Source organism: Balaenoptera musculus, chromosome X (genome assembly GCF_009873245.2).
Source record: "Balaenoptera musculus isolate JJ_BM4_2016_0621 chromosome X, mBalMus1.pri.v3, whole genome shotgun sequence".
NCBI lineage: Eukaryota > Metazoa > Chordata > Mammalia > Artiodactyla > Balaenopteridae > Balaenoptera > Balaenoptera musculus.
Genome location: NC_045806.1, coordinates 13,692,610 through 13,715,378, shown reverse-complemented (window position 1 = coordinate 13,715,378; position 22,769 = coordinate 13,692,610). Strand labels below are relative to the sequence as shown.

Below are 22,769 nucleotides of genomic sequence, written 5' to 3'. Positions count from 1 at the left end.
CTGCAACTGGGGTGCCAGGTTACTTGGTTGGGATTTAAAGCCAACCCTTCCTGATCCCTCCCCTTCCCTTGCATGCTAGGTAAGGACATTATGATGGAAACATTTCTGAACACAAAGAATGCCAAGAAGATGAGGCAAAAAACTTGACCCTAGATTAATCCAAGTTTTCAGTTTGGTGGATCTTTAAAATGCACTGTGAGCTGGCCATGATACCCCATGAAGGCCGACTGTCAACTGTGCACAGATATTTAAGGACCCAGCTCAGATCACTAGGAGGTGAAAATAACCAGGTCTCAGACTTTGATTTAACTGGGAAGACCTCCAACTCCTTTTCACGTCACTTGCATTAAATGCACGAGACCAAATGCGGACCACAATATACTGACTGACACCAAGACTCCACCAGAGCCACACTTCGTTATCAGACATTTATTTTTTCACATAGCACCCCAGTTTCACAGCATGTATATTTTCCAGAGTTGGAGATTCTTAACCTACTATGTTCTCCACAAACTTTCCAACAAGTGTGAAAGAGAGGCAGTAAGGTTAGCTTGAGTCGACAGGTCACAATCCAAATATAGGACACCCTGTATTTATTTATGTTTAAGATCAATATACATACAGTTCCCAATGCTTAGCACATGAATGAGACTCTGGCTGAGTAAAATACTAACACAACTTGTTAGCACATTATCATGAAAAGACAGAAGGCATCAAATACATACTTTGCTGTTCCTCATTCTACTGTTCAATGTAACTGTAGTGAAAAAATATACATTTTTACTTTCGAGGTTAAAATAGACCATCAGCTCATTATCTCTCCAGGCCCACAGCTACAAGGAGTAAAATGGCTCTTCCCACCTCTGGCTCACTTGAACATCGGATTTGTGCTGAAGACAAAAAGAATGGCTAAAGGTAAGGGTACACCCCAGCTCCCAGGGTGGCTGCAGCTGAAGCCCTCACACAAGTTACCTTAAAACAAAATAAAACCCACACAACTCAGCTGATCCAATCTCCATACAAGGGGGTCCCTGCGTCACCTGCTCCATTCCCAGGTCAGGGCTCCCTGAAGGAGCTTTAGGATCCAGTCCTGACATCTGACATAGTGCTTTATGACAGAACTGGGACCAGAAGTTTCCCTACTGCAGCCCTCAAATTCCAGTTCTGGCCTGCTTAAGTTCCAGTGTCCTCTGGTCTTCAGAATCCTAAACCACTTTCTCCAACCTCCCACAGTCATGAACTTAGCTTAGAGCAGGACAGTAGAACCCCCAAAACACAAAAACTAAACACTCCTCAAGTGCTGAGAGCAGAGCAAGACTTCTGTCACTAGAACAAATCCTGTCGATTGAACCGCTGGCTGTAATGCCTTTCGGAAAAGGTTCCTTTATCAATCACATGTAGAAAATAACGAGACAAGCCTGAACGTGACCGTGCACCTGGGATGTCTCCCCACATTCACAGACTGGCTGTTTAAGGGAACACTTAGTAAGGCAACCTCTGAAAGTCTATTTTGGGGAGAATCGGTTTGTATTGCTCTTCATGTCTGGCCCTCTTGGTCTGCTGTTCTTACAGTTGCTCTTGGGAGGGTCACATAACCAGCTACATTTCTCACTGCAAACAGCAAAGTGGGGAGGCTCCTAGAGTCAGACTCTCATAAATTGCCGTCGATGACTAATCCGTGGGCATCGGTGGGCCGCCTCCCTTAGCCTGGGCTGAAGGGGAAGCAGAATATGCCACTTCAGGACTGCAAAAGCCCACATCCCCCCACTTCTCACTAGGAATTTGAACTACACTGAGTCAAAAAACTATAACAAAGCACCCATAACTAAAGTGTAAATTCAAGTGATCCTTTGAAATCAGTTTCAAAAGAGTACACTTGAAACAGAGTAAACCAGTCGGAAAGAGAAACCAAAGTTACTAGAATGTTCTCTTTAACTAGAGGAGAAAAAGACCTCTCAACAGAGATTTCATTTTGTTCACATTCATAATGTTCAAACCACAACCTACTGAGTCCTACTTCTCAGCAATATGGGAAGATCTGGGTGCTATGATATCTGTAATTCTTTTTTTTAATATTTTAAAAATCAAATTCCCTTAGTGATATCTTGTCAGGAGGTGTGATTCTAGCCTGTGCTGAACAAATGTTTTTAGCTCTAAGGTGTTATAATGAAACTGAAATCTTTCCAACTACTACATCTGCAAATGTCTGTCTTAATTTCAAGAAAAACATCCATTCCAGATTATTTTCTTATTGATCTTCTAAGAGCACATCTATCATTACCATGGTTGTGAGCTCATCTAAGAAATGGACAAATATCATTTAGAAACAGATTAGAATCAAGTCACATATGAAGAGAAGAATGCTTTATGATAGTTCAGACATTACTAGGAAATCAAAGAAAAATCCATGTTTTTGATTACTCACCCTAAACTGTGCTGAAACTGAACATTTGCAACCCAAGTAACCCAAGATATATTGAAGAAAACTATAACTTACTACATATTGAGTTCATTTCAATCACAGTAGTCTATTTTAAAAACAAACTCCCATAAGGAATACAGGAATGGAATCCATTCAAAGCAACAGCTGTCAAAAGTTCTGCCAAGAAACTCAGGGTAATTTACTGCATCATGAAAGACGAGGTGTTCTGAAGAACAGATACTTCAATCATATTCTTTCTCTTCAGATTTTATTTTTTGCTTCAATCCAAGAGAATTATCTAGACCTAAAACTCACTAAGACATGTTTTCATATTTTAAGACTGATTAATTAAGTAAATAAGATTCAACATGGTACACAGAAAAAACCCTTCTAATCTATTTTTAGTAATGTTAGTGGCGAGAGGACTCAACTGAGAATCCATAAAATCCCAACTCTGCCACCAGCTCCCTCCTTCTATGGATTCTTGGACTAGGAACTGTGGTTTCTTAGGGCCTTGGTCTCCCCACAAACAAATGCAGGATATGGGAAGGGGTCCTCTCATCTCTGACATCCTACTGTGCAATGAGAAGAAAATGGGCACAGCTCCCAGCTAAGCTGCCTCCTTCTCCCAACCAGACCCAAAGCACTCCTCTAATATTTATAAAGCAGTCAGATCCCTCCAACTAAGGCAAATGTCTGCCTTGATTCCAACACACTCCTGCGTTCCAGAAATCTACCTTTTGGGTTTGCTTCATGGCTGCTGGATAGGGAGGTGGCCAAAGCAATAAGCCACATACCAGAGACACTGAGGTACCCAATAAGCTGGTGATCTACTCCCACCGTGTTTTCACCCTTGGGACTATGGGACTCCCATGGAGGAAGACCACTTAACAATAAGGTTACTAAACCCCCGGGGATGGGGGCAACATCAACATTCTGCCCAGAGACTTCTGCCCAACAAGGTCTTATGCTTGAGTAGTTTTACAGAAGAGGTATAATGGTGATATCAATAACCCAGCCTCCCTATAAATCATATTAAAGGCTCACAGAAACATTATCAGGAGTTATAATCCTAAATTAAATAAAAGTATACATCCTACGAAAACAGAGAAACAGAGGATGAGCATTAGTTAGGTAATATCACGTTCTGTGTGTGTGTGGGGGGGGTGTGATTGTTTTTTTAAAAAGCCACTTCTAGGCAACTAAGAAACTGTGGTCACTCTTAAGTCCAGTCAAGAAGGTGGGGTGGAGATATTATTGGTGTGGGCTTTAATGATGCCTATGTTAAATTACTGGTTAGACTGTGCAACGCATGAGGCTTTGATTGTCCAATGCAAGTATTTTCCTTCAATGAAAACCAAGCTAACTAAACAAAACCCCAACCTCCTAATTTGGCTCACTCTGGCCTTGGCTTGATGGGAGAAAAACATGTCAATATTTTAAAAATGCATAACATAGACTAACATTCTTTAGTTTATATGTCTTTTTAATGGATATGAAGTGCTATCTGGAGTGTGTGCATATGTCCTGGAAGATTATGAGATAAAGTGCATATGCTAGTCTTTCCTGGATTGAATGGAACAAAAGGCAAACATGATATGAAACGTCTGTGACAAGGACACTGTTGATAAAATGTGTTGCAGCCCCCAGATCTCAGAACAAGTGAAAAGAGGTTACCTAAAAAATGTGCACTCACCCATTCATAATCTTAGGAAGGGTTTAAACTGACTCTGAACCCCTCCCACGGGGACAAAAAAGGCAGCCAAAAGGGAAGGAAAGGGGGACTAGAGAAATAGTTCAAGTCCTGTGATTTTCAAAATCCAAGCAATTCAGAATCCTTTAATATGCGCAGAACAGAATCAACAATTTGGGTTTTTTTGGAAAAACATCATCTGTTTGAGCGTTTCTCTTCTGCCATTAAGCTATTGATACAGCTTAATGGAGTAAGAAAGCATTAAAAATAAAAGCCTACTTCTTCTAAAAGCAGTCAACTCTATTGAAATCAAAGGCTTAGTCCCGCGTACCGCAAACCTATCCTAAACCACTTCAGAAAGAACCCTAGCACACCCCACCCCGCTATCCTAAGAATCAGTAAATTAGCAAAATGCACAAGAGACCGCATGTCTTGCCATCCGTCTCCTGAAGTGATGTTAAAGCTGGCGAGGCCGGATACCTGGGAGGGTCGATCAATTCCCACTTTCAACTTGAGCTTACAGGAGAAGCAGAGGCTATGTAAATTTCTATAGAGTACTGGCTTCTGCAATTTGAGCTTACTGTTTTACATCACTTACACTGGAGTCGGTTGGGCGCCTCTGAACTGCACATAAACCAATCCCTTCCCAAGGGTACACTTCACAGAGAACAAAATAGTCATATATCCAGTGTGAGGATCGGCTTTCTTTCATTATTTCTTCATACCCAATACACTCACGATCCGGGTTAAAATAACAAAGACAAAAATAACTACCAGAGATTGCTGGATTACTGGTAACAACCATTGCCCCTTCTTCCCTAGTTTGAATACCTGTGTTCAAACAACAAATACTTATCAGTCCAAACAGTCTCGTCAGCCGTTCACATTTGATGGGTGGTTTCCAAATTCATGCATTTACAGATATGTTAACCCATGCAGGATAAAAGTAGAGATCTGGCAACTATTTATTTAATTTGATCGGGCAAGGCAGTTCAGGCAGATTGCTCTTGCCCAAAAATCTACATGAAAGGGCTGAGTTGTCTGGGTTGACGGCTTAGCTGGGCCAAGTTAAATAGATCATGGACAAAACTACTACTTTACAGAGGTGTAAAGACTGAATAAGTCTTTGCCATTCAATAGAAAACAATAGTCATGTATTATTTATAGCTAGATATAATATCAAGATGGCACTAGAGAAGCAATTTTTGGCATATAGTGGTGGAGGGCACAGCGCCAGTCTAAAGCTAATGCTTTTGTTTTCTTCTACTTTTTGTTTTTATTATCATCATGCCAAAGACTATCCAGTTGGAATCACAATTATTCAGGAAACCAATCTACTGTATGTGATATACATACGAAAATAAAACCTGAAGGTACTGGATTACAAGGATTACAAGGTTTTGTACAAGTCATAAATTCTTTAAATAAGTAATGCTCTAAATTGTTTTTATTTGCTAGAAGATTGGTTTTGGGTAAGGAGCAACATCTAACACCTTGAGGAAGTACTTAAGAATGGGAGGTAAATTCCACTGATAGTTACAATTTCAAGTGTGATAATCAGTTGTATTTTTTCCACCACAGTAAAACGTACACGTGAAGCACAAGAGAAAAGGTGATATGGATTATATTCCGCCGCTAAGAGCTTTTGACACAGTCTCAGACATCTATGACAAGTAGTTGCGTTGAAACATTCAAAGGAAAGATCTTGGCAGGAAAGGTCACCCACTGTTACTTGAATCTTGGGGGTCACAACACAGTGACTGGACGAAGTTGTTCCAGTTGGTTTTCCAATGCAATCCGTTCTTGATGAACCTCCTGAGTTGTACAAAACAAAGAGAAGAGAGGGGTCATTTCCTGGGTTCATCCCTACTTCATCAGATACTGAAAAGAAACTTATGACTGGACCCACAAGCATTTAGGTGCCATATGACTCAAGGACAAGTGGACTGGGAGGCGTCACATTTAAAGCTGGTGACCGGACACAGGAGGCTTCACAATTTGCAGTCTCTCGACTCCTTTCTTAAGATGATGAAATGAAACTGATTGACCAACCCTCCCCACCCCCCACGCCTAAATCTCACCCTCAGTTTTAACAGTGGCTGGCACAGAATGATGTTAAAAATTAAAAAACGGATTGGAAGGGAGCAGAAAAGCAAAAGCAGACTCCTAATACTGAGAGGCGAGCCATCAGGACTACATCTCTAGTTGCAATCTCTTGTTTCCACTCCAGCGCCATACTGGATCAGGACTGAGGGATGAGAAAGGGCACTGGTCGTCCTTCCACCAAAGTGTCATCCAGGCTCCTGCACAAAATATGGCTGAAGGTGTGACTTCTCAGCTAAAGGTAGAAAACAGGATCTACAATCTGCTATTTGGGAATTCAAACTTTGAGCCCTAAACAGACCTACTGGCAGGGAGAGACGGGGATACGTAAAGGCATTCTGAAGTTGAATCAGTCAAGGTGGGAAAGAATTCTGTATAAAGGCTCAATTCTGAGACGTCCCAGAAGAAACAACATGCTAATAGTAGCGTGGAACTCAACCAACGTTTATTCACCCACCCTCCTACCTACCATCCAACAGTCTTTGAGTATCTATCTACTATGGGCCCGATTCTGCTCTGGGTGTGATGATACCACCAAGGAACAAGACAGATCAAACCAATGCCCTCACAGGGCTCATACGCAAATGGCTAGAGAAAGACAAGAAAGTCAGAAGAAAAGATAAAAACAACCAAGATACTTTCAGAAGGAAATAAATAAGATGATGTAATAGAGAGTAATGGGGGATCTGGGAGAAAGGTGGAGAGGGTGGCCCGGGAAGGCTTCTCAAAGCAGATGCTACAGAGCAGAGACTTGAATGAAGTGAGAGGTGAGCCACATGAAAATACAGGCGAAGGATATTCAGGGAGATAAAATGGCAACCGCTAAGGCCCCAAAGGAGGGAACAAGCTTGGTGTGTTTGATGAACCAAAAGGCCTGTGTGACCAGAGCAGAGGGGACAATGAAGACCTTGGCAGGAGCTAAAGTCAAAGAGTTAGGCAGGCACCTTGTGGACAGAATAAGGAGTGTGGATGCCATTCAAAGTATACGGCAACGAGGACTTTGAATCAGGAAAGGCATTCGGCCTAACTTAGAATTCAGAATTTTCACTCTGGCTACTGCGTAGACAATGGATTGTAGCAGGACAAGAGTGGAAGCAGGGAGCAGTTGGGAGGTTACTGCATGGAACCAGGTGAGAAATGAAAATGGCTTAGATGAGGTAGCAGCCATAAAGATTGAGAGAAGGAGATGGATTCTGGACATAATTTAAATCTAGAACTAATAGGAGATGTTGATGAAGGTGATATAGGAAAGAAGGAAAGGGATTTGGGATTGAGCAAGTGGGCGGCTGGTAGTGTGGTATTAATTGAGAACAAGAAGATTGGATGAGAAATGGGCATTTCAAGGAGAGGGTTGGGAATGAAGCATCTGAGATGTGTATCAGATATATCAGGAGAAAAGTTGAATAAGCGGTTGTAAATACATGTGTAGAGCTTAGAAGAAAGAGAAGTAGGGCTTGAGGCATAAATTTATGAGATTGGATGGCCTTCAAAGCCATAAGATTATGTAACATCACCCAGCAAAATAATATATTGGGCTGGCCAAAAAGTTCGTTCTATTTTTCCACAGCATCTTTCAGAAAAACCCGAACTTTTTGGCCAACCCAATAGATGGAGGCTGCAGGTAAAGACAGAACTGAACATATGTACCAAACTCATTCCCTACTGCAACTCTACTAAAACAATTTTTTTAACTGGGGGGGGGGGTGCACACGGTCATAGACACACAAGGACAGGGAAGACAAAAGGGAAGAGGTGATAGCAATAAAATTGGTAAGCTGGAAGGCAAACTGATGAATGCTGAATGAATTAGCAAATCCAAGAAAAATAAATGTGGGGATTCTCCTAGCTGCTGAATACGTCTCTTCCAATTACGCATCATGGAACTGGAGAAAATAACCACAGGGTGGATTCGGGGATAAACTGAACCCACTGTGACATGGACCTGAGCTACAACTCCACTGATCACCCGACCTCCATAAGCTCCTACTCTAACTGGTGGATCACAGTGATGTTTTGGGTCTCCTGGAATAAGTATCAGTTCAGAGCCTGTGTCCAGTAATCCCCCCTAAATCTGATGAGTCCCTTTTCCCCAGTGCACAGTCACACACTTTGGGAAAGGCTGGGAGAAAGATTAACAATATAAACTTTTGGCTGCAGGGTAGGGTCCTTCCTAAAGGTGACTCAGAGGCCCCTTTATTCAAGGGTTCTGTATCTGTAAACTGACTTAGTCTGGGAACTGACTGAGAAGCCATGACTAGAGCCCTGCTTGATGATTCTTCAGACTTCTGTTCACTAGACCTAGAACTTTTTCACTTCTACAGATCAAGTAAAGAAAAGTGAACTGCAAGCCAAGCATGGGGATAAAACAAGAACCAATCTGATTTTACAAAGAAGAATCCCTGAAAGACTCAAATTGGCAGCACCAGATACCTACGAAAGTGGGAGTGAAAGAGGGGAGGACGATTGGCTTAAATAAGTTTTGCCTGAAAGTCTGCTTCAGAAGTAATTAGATCCCCGAATCCTTCCTGCCACTATGGTAGAACACTGAGGATTTATTCCTTTGAAAGGTAAAACAGATGGCCTCTGGATTAGCAATACAGAGATACAATTAAGGACTAGAAATTGGACTGGAAATAGGGAGATTAAATGAATGCCCTGAATGCTGAGAACCAGAGCCCTCTCCTCCACTGAACCAGGTCTTCCCTCCATGCAGGAGACCACAAGAGTCTCCTCCCTGAGGACTCCAACCAGACCAAGAGGAAACAGCAAATGACACTGTCTTTGGGGGTTCCCCAACTCTACAGCTCAGCCAAACTGGGGGAGAATGAAGCTCAAAGTTGACAAGCCCCACAACAGGCTATGAACTTGCAATATGCATTCTCATCCTCCTCCTAAATATAAGCAGAGAAGGACCATCAGCTACTGAAGGAAAGTATCTAATTAGAAGTATATACAACAACAAAAAAAGCAAGTATTGAGAAAGAAGAAAAACTACCATTAAGAGAAGATATTACAACAATGAAACAAGAATAGGATGCCATTGAAAAGAATCAGAGAACAACAAAAAAAATGAACTCTTGGTTATTAAACACAGGAGATTTAGAGTTTAAAAATAAGTATGTCTCCACATATAGACAAAAGAAAGAAGAAAAAGAAAGAAGAGAAAAGAAAGAAACTAGAAAAGAAAAATTAGAAAACCAAACTAAGAAGTCCAGTGTCTGAAAAATATCAGGAAGGGAGAACAGAGAAAATGGGGGGAGGGAGGTCAATAAAAATCAAGAAAACTCCAGGAACTGAGAAATATGGGCTTCCCAATTAAAAGGGCCTACCAAATATAGAGACCAATGGATAACAGTGACCTACGCCAAAGCAAAGGTGGGGGCAGGGGGAGGCAAAAGCAAAATGCAAAACAAAAACGAGATCACATACAAAGATCCATAAAACAGAACGAAGTGTGACATTTTACAAAATTTTATTTTTTATTATCATATGGTAAAATTGACTTTTTTTCTTTTATTGTACAGTTCTACAAATGTTAACACATATAGACTTGTGAAACTACCACCACAAAGAGGGTACAGTACAGTTCCAACAACCAAAAAGCTCCCTGGTACTACTCATTGATATACAAACCTTCACCTCATGCATAACCCTTGGCAACCAGTGGTCTGTTTTCCAGCACTATAGTTTTGCCTTTTCAAGAATGTCAAATAAAAGGAATCATGCAGTACATAACCTTTTGACACTGGCTTGTCTCACGCAGCATAACACCTTTGAGTTTCATTCCAATTGCTGCGTGTATCATTCCTTTTGCCTGATGAGTACTATTTCATCGTACTCCGTTTATCCATTCATCCTTGGAAGGACATTTGAGTTTTTTCCACGTTTCCACTATGATATAAAACTGCTATGAACATTTGTGTACAGGTTTTTGAGTGAACATAAATTTTTCATTTCACTAAGGTGGAGTGGAACTGCTGGGTCACAAGGTTAAATGTATATATAACTTCATAAGAAAATGCCAAACAGTTACTCAGAGTGGGGTATCATTCAGCATTCTCACCACCAATTCACGAGGGTTCCAGTTGCCAGCACTTGATGCTGTCACGATTTTCTGTTTTAGCAATTCTATCACTGTGTATATTGGTCTGTGATCATGGTTTCAATTTGCATTTGCCTAATGGCTAACAATGCTGAATATCTTCTCACATGTTTACTTGCCATCCTTATATCCTCTTTGGTGAAGTGTCTGTTCACGTCCTTTGCCCATTTTTAAATTGAGTTGGTTGAGCTTTGAGAGTTCTTATTACTGAGTTTTGAGTTCTTTATATAATCTGGACACTAGTCCTTTGTCAAATAGGTGGGTTGCAAATATTTTCTCCTAGTCTGTAGCTTGTCTCTTAATTCTCTTGACAGTGTTTTTGGCAGAGTAAAAGTTTTAATTTTGATGAAGTCCAATTTATTGATTTTTTTTGTCACAGATTGTGCTTTTGGCATCATTTCTAACCCCAGGTCACAATAACTTTTTCCTATGTTTTCTTCTACAGGTTTTATACCTTTATGTTTTACATTTGCATCTATGATCCATTTCAAGTTAATCTTTGTATCAGGAGTGAGGTGTTCGATCAAGGTTCATTTTTTTACAGATGGATGACCAACTGTTACAAAACAATTTCTTGAAAAGACCATCCTTTCCTCAATGAATTGATTTTGTACCTTTGTCAAAGATCAAATGCCTATATTCATGTGGTCTACTTCAGGACTCCCGATCCCTCTCCACTGATCTGTCATCGATCCCACACTATCTTGATTACTGAAGCTTGACACTAAAACTGATTCCTCTACCTTTGTTCTTCTTTTGCAAATTTGTTTTAGCTATTCTAGTTCCTTGGCCCTTACATATAAATTACAGGATAGGCTGGTCTATATCTACAAAACATCCTGTTGGGATTTTGATCGGTTGCAATGAACCTATAGATCACTTTGGAGAAAAATAGTATCACTACTACGTTGAGTCTTTCAATCCACAAACAGCATATGTCTCTCCCTTTATTTAGGTCTTCTTGGATTTCTTTTAGCACCATTTTGTAGTTTTCAGTATACAGATCCTGTGTTTTATGATGAATTTATACTTAAGTATTTCATTTGGGGGAGGGGGTGAGCTATTATGAATGGTACTGTTTTTCAAATTTCTGTGATCAGTTGTTCACTGCTTGTATATAGGAATATAATTGCTTTCTGTATGACCTTATATTCTGTGGCCTTCATAAACTCAATTAGAAAATGAAATTTTAAGAAACAGTTCAATTTGCAATAGTGTCACCAAAACAATGGGAACAAATTTAACAAAAGACACATAATACTTACACACTCAGAACCACTGAGAGGAGTGTTTCTAAAACCTAACCAATTAGACAGAGAATCTTGAAAAATTTGTACTACCTGATTTCAAGACTTACAGAAATCAAGACCGCGTAGTACCAATATAAAGATCAACAAATAGGGGTCAGACTGAAGCTGAACTGGGCCCAGCGTGAGGCGTCAGGTGAATAAATTTTGTTTTAAGACCGAACAAGCGGGTTAACCTTACGCAAGATAACCGGGAATTACAGCAGCCAAAGCAAGAACTTTTAACTCGGATAAGCTTTTCCATTTACAAGGTGCCCTAGAAAAAAAACGGTTCTCGGCCAAGCACTCACTAAAAAAAGAAGAGGGCAAACTATTTTTCCACCTCTTCATGAGCTTCTGGTGGCCAGGATAAGACCAGCTGGGACATCCCACTCGATCCAGAGCCTACAGAATCCTGGGGAAAACTGGCAGAAGAAAGCAAAGGCTGTGTGGCTGACAGGGTCCTGGTGCTCCGGCCGAGTGTCAGGCCTGTGCCTCTGAGGTCGGAGAGCCGAGCTCAGGACACTGGTCCACCAGAGACCTCCTGGCTCCACGTAATATCAAACAGCAAAAGCTCTCCCAGAGATCTCCATCTCAACGCTAAGACCCAGCTCCACTCAACGACCAGCAAGCTGCAGTGTTGGACACCCTATGCCAAACAACTAGCAAGACAGGAACACAAACCCACCCATTAGCAGAGTGGCTGCCCAAAATCATAATAAGGTCACAGACGCCCCAAAACACACCACCAATGCGGTCCTGCCCACCAGAAAGACAAGCTCCAGCCTCATCCACCAGAACACAGGCACTAGTCCCCTCCACCAGGAAGCCTGCACAACCCACCGAACCAACCTTAGCTACAGGGGGCAGACACCAAAAACAACAGGAACTACAAGCCTACAGCCTGCGAAAAGGAGACCCCAAACACAGTAAGTTAATCAAAATGAGAAGACAGAGAAACACACAGCAGATGAAGGAGCAAGGTAAAAACCCAGCAGACCAAACGAATGAAGAGGAAATAGGCAGTATACCTGAAAAAGAATTCAGAGTAATGAGAGTAAAGATGATCCAAAATCTTGGAAATAGAATGGAGAAAATACAAGAAACGTTTAACAAGAACGTAGAAGAACTAAAGAGCAAACAAACAATGATGACCAACACAATAAATGAAATTTAAAATTCTCTAGAAGGAATCAATAGCAGAATAACTGAGGCAGAAGAACAGAGAAGTGGCCTAGAAGATAAAATAGTGGAAATAACTACCGCAGAGCAGAATAAAGAAAAAAGAATGAAAAGAATTGAGGACAGTCTCAGAGACCTCTGGGACAACATTAAACACACCAACATTTGAATTACAGGTGTCCAAGAAGACGAAGAGAAAAAGAAAGGGACTGAGAAAATATTTGAAGAGATTATAGTTGAAAACTTCCCTAAGATGGGAAAGGAAATAGTCAATCAAGTCCAGGAAACACAGAGACTCCCATACAGGATAAACCCAAGGAGAAACACGCCAAGACACATATAAATCAAACTATCAAAAATTAAATACAAAGAAAAAATATTAAAAGCAACAAGGGAAAAGCAACAAATAACATACAAGGGAATCCCCATAAGGTTCACAGCTGATCTTTCAGCAGAAACTCTGCAAGCCAGAAGGGTGTGGCAGGACATATTTAAAGTGATGAAAGGGAAAAACCTACAACCAAGATTACTCTACCCAGCAAGGATCTCATTCAGATTCGATGGAGAAATTAAAACCTTTACAGACAAGCAAAAGCTGAGAGAGTTCAGCACCACCAAACCAGCTTTACAACAAATGCTAAAGGAACTCCTCTAGGCAGGAAACACAAGAGAAGGAAAAGACCTACAATAACTAACCAAAAACAATTAAGAAAATGGTAATAGGAACACACATACCAATAATTACCTTAAATGTAAATGGATTAAATGCTCCAACCAAAAGACATAGACTGGCTGAATGGATACAAAAACAAGACCTGTATATATGCTGTCTACAAGAGACCCACTTCAGACCTAGGGACACATACAGACTGAAAGTGAGGGGATGGAAAAAGATATTCCATGCAAATAGAAATCAAAAGAAAACTGGAGTAGCAATACTCATATCAGACAAAACAGACTTTAAAATAAAGACTATTACAAGAGACAAAGAAGGACACTACATAATGACCAAGGGGTCAATCCAAGAAGAAGATATAACAATTGTAAATATTTATGCACCCAACATAGGAGCACCTCAATATATAAGGCAAACGTTAACAGCCATAAAAGGGGAAACCAACAATAACACAATCACAGTAGGGGAGTTTAACACCCCACTTCCACCAATGGGCAGATCATCCAAAATGAAAATAAGCATGGCGGCAACACAAGCTTTAAATGATACATTAAACAAGATGGACTTAATTGATATTTATAGGACATTCCATCCAAAAACAACAGAATACACTTTCTTCTCAAGTGCTCATGGAACATTCTCCAGGATAGATCATATCTTGGGTCACAAATCAAGCCCTGGTAAATTTAAGAAAATTGAAATCCTATCAAGTATCTTTTCTGACCACAACACTATGAGACTAGATATCAATTACAGGAAAAATCTGTAAAAAATACAAACACATGGAGGCTAAACAATACACTGCTAAATAACCAAGAGATCACAGAAGAAATCAAAGAGGAAATCAAAAAATACCTAGAAACAAATGACAATGAAAACACGACGATCCAAAACCTATGGGATGCAGCAAAAGCAGTTCTAAGAGGGAAGTTTAGAGCAATACAATCCTACCTCAAGAAACAATGAACATCTCAAATAAACAATCTCACTTTACACCTAAAAGAACCAGAAAAAGAAGAACAAACAAAACCCAAAGTTAGTAGAAGGAAAGAAATCATAAAGATCAGAGCAGAAATAAATGAATCAGAAACAAAGAAAACAATAGCAAAGATCAATAAAAGTAAAAGCTGGTTCGTTGAGAAGATAAACAAAATTGATAAACCATTAGCCACACTCATCAAGAAAAAGAGGGAGAGGACTCAAATCAATAAAATTAGAAATGAAAAAGGAGAAGTTACAACAGACACCACAGAAATACAAAGCACCCTAAGAGACTACTACAAGCAACTTTATGCCAATAAAATGGACAACCTGGAAGAAATGGACAAATTCTTAGAAAAGCACAACCTTCAGAGACTGAACCAGGAAGAAATAGAAAATATAAAAAGACCAATCACAAGCACTTACGTTGAAACTGTGATTAAAAATCTTCCAGCAAACAAAAGCCCAGGACCAGATGGCTTCACAGGCAAATTCTATCAAACATTTAGAGAAGAGCTCACACCTATCCTTCTCAAACTCTTCCAAAATATAGCAGAGGGAGGAACACTCCCAAACTCACTCTACGAGGCCACCATCACCCTGATACCAAAACCAGATAAAGATGTCACAATGAAAGAAAATTACAGGCCAATATCACTGATGAACATAGATGCAAAAATCCTCAACAAACTACTAGCAAACAGAATCCAACAGCACATTAAAGGGATCATACACCATGATCAAGTGGGGTTTATCCCAGGAATGCAAGGATTCTTCAATATATACAAATCAATCAATGTGATACACCATATTAACAAATTGAAGGATAAAAACCATATGATAATCTGAATAGATGCCGAAAAAACTTCTGACAAAATTCAACACCCATTTATGATAAAAACCCTCCAGAAAGTAGGCATAGAGGGAACTTACCTCAACATAATAAAGGCCATATATGACAAACCCACAGCCAACATCACTGTCAATGGTGAGAAACTGAAACCATTTCCACTAAGATCAGAAACAAGACAAGGTTGCCCACTGTCACCACTATTATTCAACGTAGTTTTGGAATTTTTAGCTAAAGCAATCAGAGAAGAAAAAGAAATAAAAGGAATCTAAATTGGAAAAGAAGAAGTAAAACTGTCACTGTTTGCAGATAGCATGACACTTATACATAAAGAATCCTAAAGATGCTACCAGAAAACTACTAGAGCTAATCAATGAATTTGGTAAAGTCACAGGATACAAAATTAATACACAGAAATCTCTTTCATTCCTATACACTAATGATGAAAAATCTGAAAGAGAAATTAAGGAAACACTCCCCTTTACCAGTGCAACAAAAAGAATAAAATACCTAGGAATAAACCTACCTAAGGAGACAAAAGACCTCTATGCAGAAAACTATAAGACACTGATGAAAAGACATTAAAGACAATACAAACAGATGGAGAGATATACCATGTTCTCGGATTGGAAGAATGAACATTGTGCAAATGACTATACTACCCAAAGCAATCTACAGATTCAATGCAGTCCCTATCAAACTACCAGTGGCATTTTTCACAGAACTAGAACAAAAAATTTCACGATTTGTATGGAAACACAAAAGACCCCGAATAGCCAAAGCAGTCTTGAGAAAGAAAAACGGAGCTGGAGGAATCAGGCTCCCGGACTTCAGACTATGCTACAAAGCTACAGTAATCAAGACAGTATGGTACTGGCACAAAAACAGAAGTATAGATCAGTGGAACAGGATAGAAAGCCCAGAAATAAACCCACGCACATATGGTCACCTTATCTTTGATAAAGGAGGCAAGAATATACAATGGAGAAAAGACAGCCTCTTCAATAAGTGGTGCTGGGAAAACTGAACAGCTATATGTAAAAGAATGAAATTAGAACACTTCCTAAAACCACATACAAAAATAAACTCAAAATGGATTAAAGACCTAAATGTAAGGCCAGACACTATAAAACTCTTAGAGGAAAACATAGGCAGAACACTCTATGACATAAATCACAGCAAGGTTCTTTTTGACCCACCTCCTAGAGAAATGGAAATAAAAACAAAAATAAACAAATGGGACCTAATGAAACTTCAAAGCTTTTATACAGCCAAGGAAACCATAAACAAGACGAAAAGACAACCCTCAGAATGGGAGAAAATATTTGCAAATGAAGCAACTGACAAAGGATTAATCTCCAAAATATACAAGCAGCTCATGCAGCTCAATATCAAAAAAACAAACAACCCAATCCAAAAATGGGCAGAAGACCTAAAGAGACATTTCCCCAAAGAAGATATACAGATTGCCAACGAACACATGAAAGGATGCTCAACATCACTAATCATTAGAGAAATGCAAATCAAAACTACAATGAGGTCTCACCTCACACCAGTCAGAATGGCCATCATCAAAAAATCTACAAACAATAAATGCTGGAGAGGGTGTGGAGAAAAGGGAACCCTCTTGCACTGTTGGTGGCAATGTAAACTGATACAGTCACTACGGAGAACAGTATGGAGGTTCCTTATAAAACTAAAAATATAACTACCATACGACCCAGGAATCCCACTACTGGGCCTATATCCTGAGAAAACCATAATTCAAAAAGAGTCACATACCAAAATGTTCATTGCAGCTCTATTTACAATAGCCAGGACATGGAAGCAACCTAAGTGTCCATCAACAGATGAATGGATAAAGAAGATGTGGCACGTGTATACAATGGAATATTACTCAGCCATATAAAGAAACGAAATTGAGTTAGTTGTAGTGAAGTGGATGGATGGAGAGACTGTCATACAGAGTGAAGTAAGTCAGAAAGAGGAAAATAAATACCGTATGCTAACACATATATAGAAAATCTAAAAAAAAAAAATGGGTCTGAAGAACCTAGGGGCAGGACAGGAATAAAGACTCAGACTGAGAGAAAGGACTTGAGGACACAGGGAGGGGGAAGGGTAAGCTGGGACGAAGTGAGAGAGTGGCATGGACTTATACATACTACCAAATGTAAAATAGATAACTAGTGGGAAGCAGCTGCATAGCACAGGGAGATCAGCTCAGTGCTTTGTGACCACCTAGAGGGGTGAGACAGGGAGGGTGGGAGGGAGACGCAAGAGGGAGGAGATATGGGGATATATGTATATGTATAGCTGATTCGCTTTGTTATAAAGCAGAAACTGACACACCATTGTAAAGCAATTATACTCCAATAAAGACGTTTAAAAAAAAAGATCAACAAATAGGTTAATAGAATGGAATAAGAACCCATAAATAAATCACACTTATATAGTCATTAGATTTTTGACAAAGGCACCAGAGTAATCCAAGGAGGAAAAGAAACTCTTTTCTTCTAATGGTTCTAGATTAATGAGATACTGGTATGGAAAAAAATGAACCTTGACCCTAATCTCACAGCATATATAAAACATAATTCAAAATGTATCATAGATACTGGTGCAGCCACTATGGAAAACACTATGGAAGTTCATTTAAAAAATTAAAAATAGAACTACCAGGAGTGATGTCATCAGCACGGCTGAGTAAGACATCCTTCGTCCATATCCCCCTGCCAATAACAATTTGGCCTCTATTCACAGACAAAGGGCCTTTTTGGGAGCTTTGGGATCCAGCACCATACACCAAGGGACCCAAGAGGAGTCTCGTCCAGCCATGCATCAGGTAATAGGCACACAGACCTCAGTTCCAGCTCTGGACCAAGCAGGGGCCCATGAAGCAGCTCTAGCCCCTCTCAGCCACAGTCCAGGAGACCCTCGAAAACACTGTTTTAGACAATCACCCACAGATGAAACAGCCTTTGTGGAAGTTCAAGGTTCAGGCAGAGAAGTTCCAGCACAATGCTAAAGAAAAATAATACAAGTCTAGATGCACTGCGGAGGGCAAGAAGAACTGTTTGACTACTCACATCACGTTCTCACAAAGCAGCACAGCTTAGGACTAAAAAAGATCTTGGCCTATGATTTCTCCCATAGGGGAAGGAAGAGCGCATACGTGAGCACCCAGTTTCCCTGGGTGTGTGGGACACTGTCAAAGAGGCTCATTCCTGTCTCGCCCCATCCAGAGCACTGAATTGTGAACTGCATGACTTGGGGGTGGGGAGGGGGAAGAGGCTGGAGAGTGGCGAACAGGACTCTCAAAAGAGGATTAAAGGAACATGGATCCCACTAAATGTGTCCAGGGACTCCATCAAGAAGCCCACCCATAAGCCCCTGGGGATCTTCCAACTGGCCATGGGGCACTCTCAGCACTCCATGGAACTTACACACACCACCAACTTGTGGCAAGCTTCCTGTTCACATTCTTGATGACAGCAGCATGAATGACTGAGCACATACAGAAAGCCTTGCTGGCCCAAATCTGTGCACCATGAGAGACCACAAATTTGAGCTGTAGTGCCATCTTTGGGAAACAAAAGGGAGGCTGTTAGCAGTTGGCCTGGTGTTGTGCAGGATCAGAATAAGGCATACAAGCTTAAGAATTCTGCCACAAGAAGGAAAAAGAAATGTTGAGCAAGTGTACCCATAGAAGATCTGAGAAATTCTCAGAATCTCTAATGGGCTGATAGAAAGTATTTCTCTCCTGAAGGCAGTTAGTAAAGACTGGAGGAGGTGACTGCTACTTCAAATGTGAAGACAGCAACACAAAACTTCAAGGAAACGTGACACCACCAAAGAATTACAATAATCTTCCAGTAACCAATCCCAAAGACATGGAGATCTATGATTTTCCCAATAAAGAATTTTAAATGGCTATTTTAAGGAAACTCAATGTGCTGCAAGAAAACACAGAAAGAGAAGTCAATTAAATCAGGAAAACTACACTACACGAATAAAATGAGAAGTTTAACAAAGAGACAGAAATCATAAAAAAGAACTACACAGAAATTCTGGAGCTGAAGAATGCAATGAATGTAATTAAAAATATAATACAGAACATCGACATCTAAATGGATCAAGCAGAAGAAAGAATCTGAGATAGAAGACAGGGATTTTGAAACTATCCAGTCAGAGAAGAACAAAGAAAAAAGAATTTAAAAGAATGAAGAAAGGTACATGATCTATGGGATGTCATCAAAAGAAATAGTTTGTGAATTATGAGAGTTCCTGAAGTTGAAGAGAGAGAGAAGAGGGCAGAAAGCTTATTTGAAGAAATAATGGCTGAGAACTTCCCAAATCTCGGGAGACATATGGATATCCAAGTTCATGAAGCTCACAGATCATTAAACAAACTCACCTTAAGAGTTCCTCCTGGGCTTCCCTGGTGGCGCAGCGGCTAAGAATCCGCCTGCCAATGCAGGGGACATGGGTTCGAGCCCTAGTCCAGGAAGATCCCACATGCTGCGGAGCAGCTAAGCTCGTGAGCCACAACTACTGAGCCTGTGCTCTAGAGCCCATGCCCCACAACAAGAGAAGCCACCGCAATGAGAAGCCCGTGGGCACTGCAACGAAGAGTAGCCTCTGCTCGCCGAAACTAGAGAAAGCCCGTGCACAGTAACGAAGACTCAATGCAGCCAAAAATAAATAAATAAAATAATAAATAAATTTATTTTTTTAAAAAAGAGTTCCTCTTTAAGACTCATTATAATAAACTTGTCAAAGATCAAAGACAAAGAGAAAAATCTTAAAAGCAGCAAGAGAAAAGAAGCTTGTAACTTAAAAGGGAACTCTCATAAGGCTATCAGTGGATTTCTCAGCAGGCACCTTTTGAGCGAGTGGGATGATAATCCAAAGTGCTAAAAGAAAAAGAAAAAAACTGCCAACCAAGAATATGCTATTCAGCCAAGTTATCCTTCAGAAATGAAGGAGAGATAAAGACTTTCCCAGGCAAACAGAAGCTGAGGGAGTTCATCACCACTAGACCTACCTTACAAGAAATGTAGAAAGGAGTTCTTCAAGCTAAATGAAAGGACACTAATTAGTAACATGAAAACATACAATATACTGGGGTAAAGTTAAGTATATAGTCAAATTCAGAATACTCTATTACTGTAATATGGTAGTGTGTTAACCACTTAAATCTAGTATAAAGGTTAAAGGAAAAGAATATTAAAAATAACTATAGCTACAATAAATTGTTAATGAATACAAAATATGAAAAGAAGTAAATGGTGACATCAAAAACAAAAAGGGGGAAGTAAAAGGGTAGAGTTTTTATACACAGTCCAAGTTAAGTTGTTATCAGAATATAATAGACTGTTATATCTACAAGATATTTTATGTAAGGCTCATGATAACAACAAAGCAAATACAAAAACCTAGAGTAGATTCACAAAAGATAAAGAGAAGACAACAAAAGAGAAGACAACAAAAAAGGAAGCAGACGCACAGATATAAAGAACAAACTAATGGTTACCAGTGGGGAGAGAAAAGGGGAAAGGGGCATTATAGGGGTAGGAGATTAAGAGGTACAAATTAATAGGTATAAAATAAGCTACAAGGATATATTGTACAACACAGGGAATATAGCCAATATTTTATAATGACTATGAATGGAGTACAACCTTTAAAAATCATGAATCACTATATTGTACACCTATAACTTACATAACATTGTACAGCAACTATAGGAACAACACTTCAATAAAAATAAATAATAATAATGAGGGTGAGAGGGAATTTTTAGAGGTGATGGGCAGTTTTATGGCATAAACTGTGACAGACTCATGGATGTATAATTATCTCCAAACTCATCATGTTGCATACATTAAATATGTACAGCTTTACTGAGGTATGTACAATCATATCTCAATAAAGTAGTTTAAAAAAACCAAATGTTATCATAGATCTAAATGTAAAAGTTATAACAATAAAGGCTTCAGAAGAAAACATAGGAGAATATCTTCATAATTTAGATGTAGGCAAAGTTTCCCTATATAGGAAGAAAGTTAATAAACCATAAGAGGAAAAAATGATAAATCACACTTTATCAAAATTAAAAAGTTCTGTTCATGAAAAGATTCAGTTAAAAAAATTAATAGGCAAAACAAAGACTACAAGAAAACATTCATAAAATATATACCTTGACAACGGACTGGTAACCAAGATATATAAAAAGCATCTACCTACAACTCCACAAAAAAGGCTGAAAATGATTTTTAAATGGCCAAATATTTGGAAAAGACACTTCATAAAGTAAAATATATGAAAAGTAAATAATCACATAGAAAAGTGCTAAGGACATGTAAAATAAAAACTATCTCACCACAGGACTAGCTAAAAATTACAACAATAACACCAAGTGTTGGCGGGGATGAGGAACAACCAGAACTCTCACACAGTAGTGGTGGGAGTACTAAACGCTACAACCACTTTGGGAAAAGCTCTATCAGTTTCTATTAAAACTAATCACACACAGTCACCATATTACCTACTAATCCTAATCCTAGAAATTTACCCAAGAGAAATGAGAACATATTCCCACACAAAGACTTATCCCAGAATGTAGTTTTATTCAAAATAGCAAAAACTAGAACCATCTCAGGTGCCCACTAATAGGAAAATTGATAACCAAATTGCAGCATATTCACTCAATAGAATACCACTCAGCAATAAAAAGGAACAGATTACTGAGACATACAACAATGAAAATGAATCTCAAAAACATAATACTAAGTGAAAGAAGCTTTCCATAAAAGTACATGTCAGAGGACACCATTTACATAAAGTTACAGAATAGGCAACAGTATGGCCTAAGAAGTTTAGAATAGTGGTTACCTCTATGTGAGTGGGGCAGAAATTAACTGGGAAGGAGCATGAGGGAGCTTTCCGGGGAGATGGTAATGTGCTATATCTTGATAGGGGGTTGAGATCCATAAGTAGATGCATTTGTTAAAAAGTCAGCAAGTGTACACTTAAGATTTGTACACTCATTGTATGTAAAATTTACAACATGAGAAAAACTTGTAAAAATATTGAACTCTAGTTAATGATATGCATGTTAAAATATTTAGGGGATGCATACAGATGTCTGCAATTTACTTGAAAACATGTTAAAAATAAGATGGACTGAAGGATAGATAAGAGGGATAGAAAAACATGTGATAAAACAAGTACAACGAGATGTGAATGGCAGAACCAAAGTTGTGGCTATGAAAATATTCACTGTATGATTCTTTCAACTTTCTTGTATGCTTGAAAATGTTCATAATAAACTATTAGGGGGAGCTCCCTGGTGGCCTAGTGGTTAGGATTCCGGGCTTTGACTGTCATGGCCTGGGTTCAATCCCTGATTGGGGAACTGAGATCCCACAAGCCACATGGCTCAGCCAAAAAAAATAAAACAAACAAAAAA

The 22,769-nt window shown here is 39.4% G+C and overlaps 1 protein-coding gene across 3 annotated transcripts in view; it reads right to left on the bottom strand.

Annotated features, from left to right (window-relative positions):
• Positions 1 to 564: 564 nt before the first annotated feature.
• REPS2 (RALBP1 associated Eps domain containing 2) overlaps positions 565 to 22,769 on the bottom strand; it is a 228,487-nt gene continuing 206,282 nt past the window's right edge. For all 3 annotated transcript variants that reach the window (XM_036840950.1, XM_036840952.1, XM_036840951.1), the window contains exon 18: positions 565 to 5,930. In XM_036840950.1, the coding sequence (XP_036696845.1) occupies positions 5,862 to 5,930 (69 nt within the window). In that variant the 3' untranslated portion in view covers positions 565 to 5,861. The remainder of the gene's footprint in view (positions 5,931 to 22,769) is intronic.